This window comes from Gopherus evgoodei, chromosome 13, assembly GCF_007399415.2.
Source record: "Gopherus evgoodei ecotype Sinaloan lineage chromosome 13, rGopEvg1_v1.p, whole genome shotgun sequence".
NCBI lineage: Eukaryota > Metazoa > Chordata > Testudines > Testudinidae > Gopherus > Gopherus evgoodei.
The window spans coordinates 21,781,130-21,795,209 of record NC_044334.1 but is presented as its reverse complement, the minus strand read 5'-3'; the positions used below and the strand labels follow the sequence as shown (position 1 = coordinate 21,795,209).

Genomic DNA, 14,080 nt, shown 5'->3' with positions numbered 1-14,080 from the left:
CCTGTCCTCCAACGTGCTTGCAACCCTCCCAGCTTGGTATCATCTGCAAACTTTACAAGTGTATTCTCTGTGCCATAATCCAAATCATTTATGAAGATACTTGAATGGAACCAGACCCATGACAGATCTCTTCAGGACCCTACTCAGTATACCCTTCCAGCTCAATTGTGAACCATTGATAACTACTCTCTGAGTATGGTTTATGAGCCAGTTGTCCACCCACCTTGTAGTAGATTCATCTAGCCTATATTTCCCTAGTTTTTTTTATGAAGAGGTCATGTGAGACAGTATCAAAAGCCTTACTAAAGTAAAATATATGACATCTACTGCTTCCCCACTATCCACAAAGCTTGTTTGCTGTCAAAGAAGGATAGTAGCTTGGTGATTTTGTTCTTGGCAAATCCAGGTTGACTGTTACTTATTACCTTATTTTTTTCTAGGAGATTACAATTTGATTGTTTGATTATTTGCTCCATTATCATTTTGAGTACTGAAGTTAAGATGACTGGTCTATAATTCCCTGACTTATCCTTATTCCACATTTTATAGATAGATACTATATTTGAATGGAGAGCTGGGACAGAATAGGGCTTCACTATCTAAACAATTCATTGCCACTGATAGAAGTTGATATATTTTCCTTTTTAGGAGACGCTTTGATGCTTCTGTTTGGTGGTTCAGCAGCTGAAGAGCTATGGCCTGGGCTAGCAAGGATTGTGTGGTTTGTGTACTGACGCATTCAGAATGCTGTTGCCTTATTGTGGATGGATGGATGGATAAGAGGATGGATATGATCTTAGAAAGGAAATTGCTGTATTGACCTAAGCTTACACATTGTAACGTGTACTCTGATTGGAGTACCTGGCAGGAAGAAGTATGAAGCCAATTTCAGAGCTACTATCAGTTCCTGCAAGGGTTTCCTGAATAACCAGAACAATGTGTTTCCTGACCAACCAGAACTAATAGGTGGTGGTAAAATTCCCATCATCCCTTGCTGGTACTAGAGATTCTGTCACTTGAGAGCCTAGAGTTTGCATGTCATTGCCTTGTCCTGACACTAATGATGTGTAATTTGTGTCTGTTGTTCTAGAGCTGGCTCAGCAACATCACCAAGTCTCTGTGCTCCAACACTGTTTCTGTGGCTGGCGACGGGCCTGGGAGCACAGGAGAAGCATGCAAATCCACCAGGAGTGCATTGGTGAGTTAGCAGCAAGGATTACCTTACGGAGAGTCTTCACACACTGGAAGCATTGTATCCTTTGTGTATGCTGCCATAGAGATGCCAGGTTCAAGATACTCCTGCAGGTGAACGGGGCACATGAGCATTAATGCAAGAAGCAGCATTTGGGTCAGGCATGGTTGGACTGAGAAGCACTCTTTCATTAGAAAGGTGCAGGTTAGTCCATAGTGAATGGGCATTGGAAGGGAGCAAGACTAGCACTTGGAACACATTAAGTAAAAACCTGTAGGGACTAGGATATGGCAGCAGGGAATTGTTGACAGTAGACAAAAGATGCATCTTTTTAAACCAGTGAAGCCTCTAACAGCTTTGCTGCAACCAGAATGTCTCTGTGTGCATACCAGTGCAGAAAACCCAATGCTAAAGCAATTGTGGACTGGAATTCAGTGCCTGTGCCTGAAGAAGAGGGTGTGTTGTGTGTGTCTATAAAAGATACTTTATTTTTAACTTGATGACAGATGTTGTACTGTGCATGGAAGAAACCTGGAAGCACAAGCTTGCAGAAAAGCATCACCGGCACCATCTGTTGGTAAGAGCTTTGTAATATCTCAGGTGAGAGGGAATCTGGGCTATTTGGAATGATTTCCCAGAGCCACACCTAGCCACGTGTGTGTTCATGTCGATGGTGAGTGTGTCATGTATAGTATTTCCTTCCATGAAATGTTCAGCTCAGATACTAGGTGCACAGATTCAAACTGTCATGGAATCCACCAAACTCTCTGTTCCCCCGGGTGTTGTGTGTAGAGAAGATAGATTCATAGACTTTAAGGCCAAAAAGGGACCATCATGATCATCTGGTCTGACCTCCTGCACATCACAGGCCAGAGGACCTCACCACCCATTCCTGTAATAGACCCATAACCTCTGGCTGACTTACTGAAGTCCTCAAATCATAATGTAAAGACTTCAAGTAATGGAGAGTCCACCACGTACATTAGTTTACACCTGAAAATGACCCAAGTCCCATGCTGCAGAGGATGGCGAAACCTCCCAGGATCTCGCCAGTCTGATCCAGGGGAAAATTCCTTCCTGACCCCAAATATAGTGATCAGTGAGACCCTGAGCTTTATGGGCAAGACCCACCAGCCAGACACCTGGGAAAGAATTCTCTGTAGTAACACCGAACCCTCGCCATCTAGTGTCCCATCACTGCCCATTGGAGATTGGCTACATACCATTGTAGACAGTCTCATCATACCATGCCTTCTATAAACATATCAAGCTCAGTCTTGAAAGCAGTTAGTTTTTTTTGCCACCATTGTTTCCCTTGAAAGGCTTTTCCAGAACATCACTCCTCTGATGGTTAGAAACCATCTAATTTCATACCTAAACTTCATGGTCAGTGATATCCATTTGTTCTTGTGTCCACATTGTCGCTTAACTTTAATAAGATAGAGGACTGACACTCATATCTTGATGGGAAATCTCATCTGAGACATACCTTTCCAATCAAGAGCAAATCAAGTTATTGTTTCAATCAAGAAGCAAATTGACTCAGACCAATTGGTCCCTCGTGTGCGCCCTGGCCCCTTCACTCTGAAAGCACTCCCACTTCCCAACATAAATAAATTCCTTATCTCTGGCATTCACAGGGCCTCTGGCTTGTTGGAGAAGATGTTATTCTGTAGTGTGAGGCAGTTTTGACCATCAAAAAAATGACCCTAAAGGCAGTGAGATTATATTTTTGAAATAGCAGTAGTAGAGTAACAGGAAGTGCTGGCCTTTTAAGGCAGGGTGCATTCTCAGCACATAATTCTTCCCAGTTGAGCCCAGAATTGAGGCATTCTTGGATTTGTAGTTCAGAGAGACCATAAGAGTAAGAGGTCAGTAAAGAGCTGGGAGAGGTGAGAGCAGTATTTAAGATCCCCTTTTCCAGTACAGAGAGATCTTGGGAAGGGATAGGTTGTGAGTCTCCCTTGCTTCAGGGTAGGAGCAAATTGTGGCTCTCCAGTCGGACAGGGAAAGGGCAGGACCTGTTAATCACTCCATTGAGAGAGGGTTTGGGAAGGGGCCTGGGCAGTGCTTGCTGACAGAGCAAGGGAGAGAGCTGGATGACTCAAGAAGAAACCCAAGGAAGGGAGACGTTTTTAATTTAGCTGGAGAGCTAAACTCTCCAACCAGGGGGAGGGAGCTTGAGGCTCGGCTATGTATCCATGACACGGCAGTAAGACTGACCATTACAAGTAGCAACAAAACTGGGTTCTGCGTGCCCAGCTTTGGCTATCTGTAAGGAGCAGTTGTCGCAAGTGAAATTAGCTCTTGGCTGCTTGATTATTCAGGCTACACAGTCAATGGTAAGTAAAATTCTGCTGATTGTTTTCTCAGCGCTTTGGGTTTAATGCCTTGCGGAAGAACATTATAAATGCTCGTCTCCAGCAAATGAGAAGAAATTTGGCTCATCGGCAGTATCAAGTAATGGTGGGTTTAATTTGTGTTATGCTGTGTTTTATATGAGACCTTTCCTTGAACCTTCCCACCTTCTCACACCTGTTCCCACAAAGTGTTCTCTAGTCAGTTGCATTGTTCCCTTGCTACCAGCAATTTCAGAAAATATCTCCTGTGTAAGTCTAGGGTCAGTCACAGACATGTTGGCCTAGTTATGTGTTGTCATACAGTCCCATTACGAACCCCTTTGTAGCCAAGAAGATTTATAGCCTTTCTGTGTATGCAGGGAACAATTGGCTGTAACCCTGTGACAAGGAGAGTGAAGTGGTTCAAATAAATTGAGCAGAGTTCGCATTATAGCAGCACCTGGATGTAGCAACATTTATATTTTCAATTGTTTGAAGACTCCACGTCTGCATTAAAGACATTCAGAGCAGCTGAAAGAAAACAGAATTGCATCAGGCTTTTAGACTGCTTTGTTTTGTATAGCAGCACAGTGTTCTTTAAGGAACTCTCCCTCCAGCATGTATTAGCAGAACATCTGCATTGTCATTCTTTTGGATTCTCCTGCTCTTGTTACCTGAGTTTTTCTGTCTCTGCTGTTTTGCTCCAGTTGCTGCAGAGCTTCTGGAATCGCTGGAAGTATCGGTTAGAACAGGAGGAGGAAGAGCATCAGCGGTCCCTGACACTAGCAGCTCGCAACCACTACAGGTACTTCAGGGAAATAGATTTTCAGATGTAACTAAGGAGCTGGAACTCACCAGCTATTGGTTCTGATTTTAAATCTGGTAGTACTTTGATGGATGAGCTCATCCTGGCACATTATAAAGAGTGGTCTAGTTCTGAACCATACCTCATCTGAGAAACATGGGAGGGAAATTGACATTGGTAAGCCATAAGCCTTGTCTCGGTTCACTTATTTAAAAAAAAATAAAAATCTCCCACCAGTGATGGGAGTACTAGTGTAGACATGGCATAGGCAGTTTTGCCACCAGGTTGCATAGACCAGCACTGAGCAGGCTTAGAAAATAGGGTGGTAAAACATCTTCCCTGTTTACATGAGTGCTATAACCATAGGAGCCTAGAGTGGGAGAGATCATTTTTTGGATGGATGTTGTTGACTACCATAGAGGCTAAATTCCTCTTTCATCTCAGTGAAGAAAGTTATTCCAGGGTTGAGTGCATAATTATGAAGCAGTAGAAGAAACTTCTGCAATTGTACCTGACTAGATTGTGTTTTAAAATAAATATGTAACTTCTGCTTTTGTTGCCTTTCTTTTGGTGGGTGGGACAAATCTGTATGGCATACTTAAAGCACTTTAAGGTAACACAATTATTATTTCCTGATTGAGACTGACTTCTTCAGGACACTAAGTTATATGGAGCCATCCAGGTCCAGAGCTGTACTTTCAACTAGAGAGAGGCTGTTTGCTGAATAGTTGGGTTTTATTTCAGGGTAACGCTTCTGCACAAGTCTGTCAGGTTGTGGTTAAGGAATGCCAAGTGGAGAAGACACAGGCAGGTATGGAGTATTTGTCATGTTTAAGTAGCTCTTACACGAGATTCAACCCAAATGATTCTAAAAGCTGGAAGATGAAGGAATGGGTGAGTGTTCCAGTCATTTCTGTGGTGCAGCAGGTTCATAGGATAAAATGATGTCCTATGTGATCAATAGCTTGTTGAAAGAATTGTACATGAGCCAGTCAGGGCACTTCTCTGGGAACCAAAGCATGCTAATGTTGACTGCTGGAGTTTCTAGGAAGTACAGGAAGCCTTGATTTATGACAGGAAGTTGATTTATGATCATTATTACTATTATTGTTTAGTTTCCAGTAGAGCCCACACTGTAAGCCTTGTTCTGAAATATTAATTTATTCTGAGTGCAGCCTCCAGAATGAGCTGGAACTGTTGAGCTGGTTGGGTGGGATTGCTTTTCCACCTCCTTCCCTGTGAGAAGTGTGGAGCAGAGTTTTATAAAGACTAGGAACAAATCCCAAAAGCTGGGTACATATAACATTTCTATATGTTAAGTAGGATAGTTTAGTTCAGATGGCCTTGTTGTGGTTGTCCCTTGGGTAGGGGGAGCACAGTTCTGAAATGAAACCAAGCCTGTCATTTGCTTTTTAGACACAATATGCCAAAGCTGACAGTCACTATGGAAGAGTGATCTTGCCTGTCACCTTCCAGGCCTGGAAGAGGTTTAAGAACTATCAACGCTGGTGGAGAGAGATGAAGGAAACGGCATCATGCTTTCATAGGTACAGTGGGTTGTTCTTACAGATTGACTTTAAAAAGAGTATGTGCATTGGGCTGCAGCAACCAGTGCCACGTGTAACTAAGACTAAAATGTGTTGTACAATCCACTTAGGTCAGCCCATGAAAAGAAAAGGTGACTTACTGGAACCTGTCGTTCTTCAATAGTTGCCTCTGCGCCTTCCTACATGTTGTTCCTTACATCTTGACACCAAGGGTTACAGAATCTCACAGGTGGGAATGCTCAGAGGCTGTTGAAGAAATAGTAATGTTATTTTGGATAACAGAAAGAATCTGGCTGTTGAGAGGCAGTGTGCTCTAGTGAATTGAGATAAGACAGAGGCAGGAACCCGTGATGTCTCATTTTGGCTCTGACACTGACTTGGAGCTTGTCTGCCCATAAACTGGAACCACTGCAACTGGAATCACATTGTTTGCAATTCACACCTTTGTTTACTTTGATGCAACTTTCTGCATGGGCACTCTGCATTGGTTTAAAGCTAATTTACATCATTTCAGTTGGCTCCTGTTATTTACCAGGGATAATATTTACCATGAGCAAGCTGAACTGCTATAAGCCAAGTTTAAACTTGTGCAGTCTTCATGCAAATTTGTACTCATTTTAACTAAATCACAACATTACAGCTTTAGTTAAACCTGAGCAACTTCTGTGTATAGACAAGCCCCAAATGTATAACTGAAGTGAGTAAAAATCAGTGTTGGTCACAGTGAAATAAGTATCCAGCTGCAGACTTGCACTAAAATAACTAACCTCCAACCAATGTAGTTATTCTGCTTTTAGTTTCTGTATAGATAAGTCCTTGCACTGTTGCCTTGGCACGTCACTAATGGCTTTCCTTCTCCAGAGGAGCTCAGCACTTCCCTCTCCCAATGAAATAAACAGAAGCAATGGATGCTCATCACCTCTGAAAGGCCACTAGCTTGTCCCTCAGTTTCCCCATCTGTAAAGTAGGGATAATGAAATTACTAGCCTACTTCACTGGGGTGTTGTGGTGGTTGGTTAATGATGTGTACAGTGGGTTGAGGATATACAATGCTATATTTATTCAGTACGTTGTTATCATCTTTTCACTTCTGTAATGATAGGGGGGAAAACTGAGAAAAATATTACTCTTTAGAGATTTTAAAAGAACTTTTGTGGGCTCTTATTGTTTGCATGAATTCAGTCCTGATTCTGAGCTGGCAGGGATGTGATGCAACTAAACTTAAGCATCACTTCAGTTTTCTGATTAGAAAGCCCATGATGCAGCACAGCTTCCCTAAAGGGGGGCTGTGTCCAGACCTAGATTCCTACAATGGACTCCCTTCTGGGAAGCATTTTTCCTTTTAAGTCAGAAGAAAAACATCTTTTTTAACACTGACTCCTCCTTCCCAGCATGCCTGGGCCCTGAACCCAGCTGGCTTTTAAATTATTTTTATGGGCTAGAAATGATTACATCTTAGGTTGATGAATTTCTGCCATCAAAAGCCAGGCTGCACACCTTAAAAACAAGCCACAGAGCACCTTGGTACTGTTTTAGAAGATACCTTGCTTTCTAGGAGACACACATGTAGATTTGGAGAGTGGCTTGAGTAATGAGGGCAGCTGCTCTTCTGAAAGCAATTAGAGGAGTTTGTTTTGGCTAAATCGGAGTGCAGCTGTGACACACTGGAGAACAGAATAAAGAGCAGGCCCAGAGCCTGTATTTTTCTAGCTCAGGAGTCTGAATGAGGTGATTAAAGGAAAATTTGTTTGCTGATACATAGCTTGTGCCTCCTCAGCCAGAAAAGGGGTTGAACATATGAGGGAATGGGGAAAGATTTTTAGAGGCACAAATGACTGTTAGGTGAATGTTGCCCCTTGACCTGAATGGTTAGCCAATATTTGGGCCCTTGCCTGATTTGTGTCAGTTAGGAGGAGAAAATTATTGAGTCAGGTATTTGTTTGATGCAGTTATGTTTATTTACAAAAAAAAGGACACGCAGTCTCATTGCCCTGAACGCAGGGAACAAGGAACAAACAATCCAAGCCTGCTTTCCAAACAGTTCTGTGTGCAGAAGAAGTTCTCTTGGCTTCCTCCTAGGGCCACACTCACCAATGCTTATCTCGCTTTCTGATCTTGTCTCCTTCTGACACACACACACAGCTCCACCACTCAGTGCCCCAGCCCCTACATTTCAATCAGTCTATGGATACCATCTTATTCTCCCTGAGTTAGTTATTGCTGTGGCGTTCCCATGCTATCCAGGGCCTTGGGTGGCACCTTCTGTTGTTTACTCCTTAAAGATCTTAATTACTACTTTCATTTAGTCTGAATGAAAGATGGGTAGCATGACCATCAGCTTCAACAAGGTCTGCGATTGCCCCTAAATCTAACACGCTTGCTGGCAGCCACCAACACCCTCCATCACAACACGCCGAAACCCTATTGATTTTCAATCTATTAAATTGCTGTTTGTACCTTTGAAAACATCTAATAAACTGCAGTAGCCTCCTGTTCAGAAGTTACCTGGTCAGCCCTGAGTCATCTTCCGGTTGTGTTGAGGCTAGGGAAGGGCTGGGACCTGTTGGCAGGTTCTGAAGTCTATCCAGGTTAAAGAGTTTTGGAAACAGCTCCTCCTTGGAACTGCTGTTTCAGTCTGAGATTGGTGCCGTTCCAGTTGGGCTGCAGCCTAAGCTTCTAGGGGGAGGGGTAATAACATTATTGTGCTTTACGGCAGTGGTTCCCAAACTTTTTAGTAAGGGGATCCACCAATTGCATTTCATCGTTTCTGGGTACCCACCATTACAAATGGGGTATGTGTGTGTGTGTTACTGTTTACTATTTTTTAATCTTTTATTAATTGAAACACAAAAGAACCCCCTCTCCCCCGCAGCATCTTGCACTTACTTTCCCAGCCCTGTCCCCTCTTGTGGCTAGAGAACTGTAATAGGGCTCCTGCTACACCCCATTACTCCCTCCAGTAAGAGTGGAAGACAGGCTACCACAGAAAACACAAAAGAGCCTTCCAGGCTGTCTCTGTGCTGGGAAGGAATTAGCCTCTCTGAGATCTTCTCATATCTGGAGGCATTACTGAAACAGACTCCAAAGAACCAGATTCCTCTCCCAGCCAGGGGGCCACACAATCCCAGTCTTCCCTTGTATCAAGGTGAGGGGAGCATCCCTGGTCCCCCATCCCTGGCCTGGCCTGACCCTGTCCCATCCTGCCCCCAAGTCTCCTGCTCAGCTCATCCTGCTCCTGCAACCCCAGCTAGCCCCTCTCTCCCTGCAGCCAGGCCACAATTGCTACCATGCTGATGACTTTCTGCTTGCTTGGTCCAGCCACTTCCTCTACACTGCTGCCACTTCCCATATCCCACTCTCCACACTGCTGCCTGCTGTCCAGGGGAAGTGAGAGCAGGGTCTGGGTGGCAGTAGCAGAGCAGAGGAAGAGACTGGAGCCAGCAAGTGGACAGTCCTCAGCCAGTCCTCAACCCGTGTGCGTCCTGGGGTGCTTTCTCTGTGCTGCTGTCTGGACCCGGTTCTCAAGGCTGCTGCCTATGTTAAGTGAGAGTAAGAGTCAGGTGGAAGCACTTCCAGGGCACGCGCGGGGCTGGGACAGGCTGCTGACTGTCCGCTTGCTGGCTCTATTGGCTTCATCTGCATTGCTGCTGCTGTCTGGATCCTGCTCCCTACACTGCTGCCTGTCGCCCAAGGGAAGTGAGAGTGCTGGGGTGGGGGCACATCTCTGGGCACAGATAACCCAATCCTCTAGTGGGTCAGGACCCACTATTTTGAAATCACTGCTTTTACATTTTGAAATACTTTACAAACATATCCCCATATACCCTTGCGAGGAAGGCAGGCAGGCAAATCTATTAGCCCATTTTATAGAGGAGGAAACGGGGGCAACAAGATTAAATGACTTGCTTAAGGTTACACATTGAGGTATTGGCAGAGGAATGAATAGAACACAGGAAGCCATTTGGTCCAGTGCTTAGACCACTCTACCTCCTATACGTTTTTGTCTTGATACTTTTCTGCAAGTCCATTTTACAACGTTTGCTAAATTTGTAACTCAAACCACTGACACGTTTAAAAAAAAGAAAAAGAAAAAGAAAAGAAGTTGTGCCTGTCTTTAAACTTAACAAATCGTAGATTAAGGTCTGTCAGTGTGTGGAGGTAGCAGGGCTGTGTTTATAGCTTTTGAAGAAGAAGCACAAGGTTATATTATATCATTTTCTTTCAGATATATTGTCAATGAGGGAACTGGAAATTAGAATAATCTGGGTGGAAATAGGGAATTCTAGCAAATTCAGCAGAACAATAAATGTTACCATTCAGTAGTCTAAGTGGGATTTCAAGGAGTGGTGGAATGGACTATATACTTGTGTGTGTAATTATTTTTTAAAAATCCATGGAATAAAGAGGTGTAATTGACTTCTAAAACAGTCTTGCCTGATGCTATAAAATCTAAGCAACTGCATAACAAATGGTTTCAATTTGGACAGACTGGCATTGTCATCAGAGCCCATAAGGCCAGTTCCTTAAATGTTAGACAGGATTCGTTGGTTCCACTGACATTCTTCATTCTTGCTTGCAGGGAATTGTTGATGAGACAGGTATTTGACACGTGGTGGCTGAGTGCATGTCAGCATCGAGAGAACCGTACGAGAGAGAGAATGGTAAATGCAGCACTTTCCCTTGGACTTCACCAAGGGGATAGATGGAACAGTTTCCTGATCACCTCCTATGAACATGAGCAGCACAAGATGGGCTTCCACCCATTGCTATTCTGCTTGAGTGGCTGGAGACCACGAGACGATTCCCTGTGTCCATCACCACCTCTGAGGAAGCTTGCCCTGCTGCTCATTTACAGCCCATATCATGAGTTCACCAGTTTTCTCCTGTCTGTTGCAGGCCATTCTTCACTCTAAGCAGCAGGTGTTGGTTCGTTTCTGGTGCTCCTGGCGCAGGAGAACAGTGGTGTGTTTGGAGGAGCGAGAGCGCACGGCTCTTGCCCATGATCATTACTGCCACCTACTGCTGCAGAAGACTTTCCATTTCTGGAAGAAGAACATTCAGGAGATTAGATCAGAGTAAGAGGCAGCTTGAAAGGGAGACTGATCCTGATTCAGTCTCAAAATTGGCCCCTTTCACAAAGGAGTTTCTGATTCACACCAACACTGACTCCTCACATGTTTTAGAAGCAGTTAGCACATCCTAAATGTTTACATTTTTAATACATGTACTTTCCCAGCACAATAGCAAATGTGGATTCAGGCTTGGTGCTAGAGAAGCACAACAGGTCTGGGTCAGTAAGAGAACTGTCTGGTCTGTTTTTCCTTTAGGAGGATAAAGAAGGTGAAAGCTCTTAGGTTTCACTATTCAACGTGCCTGAAGTGGTCTTGGAGCAAGTGGAGAAAGGTGAGAATTGGAGCAGGTAGAGAGTTCTGAATCCTCCTCTATTTATAGATCACCTGTGCTCATCATTTAGCTGCTTAACAAACACCATATCAAAGGTATTTTATGGTCATAATACTAGTTAGTCGTGGGCTACCCTAACCAAAGGCTGCTCTCTCCAAGGAGGGGTAAAACACTGCAGTAAGGGAGGAGTAGGAATAGTGTGGGAGGATGAGAGGGAGTTCTTTGTTTGTCCTGCATTGCTCCCCTGCTCGCAGAGGCGGGGAGGGCAGAGCTGTGGCTCAGTGGTGTTACCCAGACAATGGTTTTGGGACTATTACATGAATGCCTGTGTGAAGGCTTCCCCGACCAGTACGCTCCTTGTGCTTCCCAGTTCATCACTTAAGTGCTCCAGTCCCTGAGGGGAACTCCTGGGAAATACCACACAGTGCTTTCGGTTCTCAGGAAGGTTTTAATTAAATAACCTTTTTTAGAAAAATGATAGTTAAATATTACGCCAATAGTTAAATCGTTAAACCAATCTCTAGCTCTGTGATGATTGGTACCTGCATGAAACATTATCCCCAGTTCACAGAACCTTGTGGCAACCTTCTGATTGTAACCGTTCTTCCCGTCTCTTGTGAATGGGATATTAGCAAAAAGCATGTCCGCAGATGTTTCAAGAAGCCTGACTTCAATAAAGACTGTTACTCCAAGGGCACCCTTTACAGGAGCTAGTGCTCTCTCACTGCTGCAACCATTCTAGGAGAATGTACGCTGCTGGCTGGAAGTAGCAGCCCAGCTAGCATGCTCCAGATACATTGAGTGGGAGAAGGGTCATATCATCATCCCCATGGCAAATCCCAAAGGCTCATGGCCTCCTTGCAAATTGAGTGCCACCTGGATCAATTTCTGATAAGGTGCTTAAGGTGGTCTGATAGCGTATTTATTTATGTCCATCACTAGCAATCATGTTGTGCCACCAAAGCTTTTGGTGCCACATAATTGCCAGCCTTGTAGCGGCATTCCTTGGTACATGCACTACAAAATTTGTTGCCTTTTCATTCCTATAATATGTGCAGAGCAAGAAAGCCACCAAAACCAAACCAGTGCTGATGAAGGTGGCTGCTGGGTTTGGCACTGAATGTTCTAGTTTCTGATCTTGTCCTGTCACTTGCTATGGAGCAGCTGACATACAGCAAAAATTGAAAATTTCGGTCTCTTGTGCTCAGCCTTCCTTTGGGGCCCACGTTTCATGAGGAGGATCATATGCTGTTTGGCATATCAGCCTCAGGGATGATAGCCTTTTCCCAGAATGTAAAGGTTTGCTGATCTAATGGTTGGAGAAGCAGGGCTGTCAGACCTGTGTTGCTGGGGGGTCATAGACAGGAGTGGGGTTTCTGTTGTCTTGTTAACTGGCACCAAAGTAAGCCATAAGGAAATCAGAGATTTGTGTCCTCTTCATGTGAGGGGAACAAAGTCAGTACTGCACTTCCCTTCTTTTGAACAATCTGATTGCAGGTTCCCTTTTCCCTAAATTACCCTTATATTATTAAATAAATCCTGGCATCTGAGTATTCTCCAGCTTCATTGTTACTGCTAGTGAGGTGTATCTCATGAGCCATGCGGGGAGGGCTGGACCTTTAATTTATTTGGGCTCTGCCCTACATACGACTTGTCATCAGATTCCAGGTATTAGATTTAGGCTTGGTTTGGTGGTTGGGTGATGAGACCAGGAATCATGTGACAGTAGCCTGTGGCTTCCTGTGAGAGAGAGCCTTCTACATCAGAGGGAGGAAGGTCAGGGCTAGGAAAGACCATGGGGAAGATTCTCCAGAGATGAGCAGAGTCTGGAGTAGGCCTGGAAGAGCTCTCCTGCTCAGAGAGATCTGAGAGTTAACTGGGGCCTGAAGCCACAGTACAAGGGTACCTGGGAGACAACCCATCAGGGAAGTGCTCTTAGCGGATCTAGAGGGGACCAGGGTCAAAGAGGAGAAAGGAAAGGCCTGCCTGAAGTGACCTGCAGTGACAGGTGGGAGCAGAAGCTGTAAGGGGAACAACAGCCTTGAGAAGAAGACATGAGGCTATACCATGCAGCAGAACCTGGGTTTTGGAATGAGCAGTTGGGCCCAGCAAAGGGATGAAGAAACTATGGAGTGGGGGACAGAGTGGTTCTGGTTTAAGGTGACATTGGAACTGTTTTAATAGATGAATCCCCAAAAAGGGGGGGTGTTTAACTTGCACAAGAGCCTAGGGGGCAGTTTGAGTACCTGAAGGGGGAAACTGAGGCAGCAGCAAGGTCTGGTGCCAGTTCAGGTAAGACCCTGTTATGCTGCTCTGTGGGAGTGATGCTTCCGTGGAGGTTGGGGATCATAGGTGGTTAACTTCTCTTCTCTTCCCACATAGTCTGATTTTTCTTTTTTGCTTGTAGTATGTGGGACATCGGTCTAAGAAGTGGAAGACATTGGTGCGAGCAGACATGTATTATCAGCATTCACTGCTGGCCAGGGTTTTGGCTGCCTGGAAGGTAGGAGGATTATGTTCGCTTCATTGCTGAAGCTTGCTGTGTCTGCACTCACTACTCTGAGGAGGGAACTTTAGGGTCCACACAAAGAGTGTGATGCCTAATGCTGCTGCCGCTACTGGAGATTCTCCCTTGAGCTCCATTGATGGAGTCCTGTGTTTTTGGAGTACAGAGGTCTGAGGTCTCTCCTGGCTTGTGTGGCTGTATATATGTGGGATGTAGATAGCTGCGTCACTCAGGATGGCAAACTCCATGTTGCTAATGTATAATTGCTATTGAGAGTAACAAGAGGAG

General features: G+C 44.6%; 1 protein-coding gene across 12 annotated transcripts in view; it reads left to right on the top strand.

Moving 5' to 3' along the window:
• Positions 1–14,080, top strand: part of SFI1 (SFI1 centrin binding protein) — a 78,697-nt gene that overhangs the window by 16,544 nt on the left and 48,073 nt on the right. For 11 of the 12 annotated variants that reach the window (XR_004003018.1, XR_004003017.1, XR_004003016.1 and 8 more), the window contains 10 exons: positions 1,091–1,252; positions 1,699–1,769; positions 3,566–3,658; positions 4,239–4,336; positions 5,081–5,147; positions 5,753–5,883; positions 10,463–10,544; positions 10,780–10,958; positions 11,211–11,286; positions 13,694–13,789. Coding sequence is in view for 9 of the 12 variants with exons in the window: in XM_030583315.1 (XP_030439175.1) it covers positions 1,091–1,252; positions 1,699–1,769; positions 3,566–3,658; positions 4,239–4,336; positions 5,081–5,147; positions 5,753–5,883; positions 10,463–10,544; positions 10,780–10,958; positions 11,211–11,286; positions 13,694–13,789 (1,055 nt within the window). In the remaining 3 variants the exon portion in view is untranslated. The remainder of the gene's footprint in view (positions 1–1,090; positions 1,253–1,698; positions 1,770–3,565; positions 3,659–4,238; positions 4,337–5,080; positions 5,148–5,752; positions 5,884–10,462; positions 10,545–10,779; positions 10,959–11,210; positions 11,287–13,693; positions 13,790–14,080) is intronic. The other variant, XM_030583313.1, reaches the window with a different exon arrangement.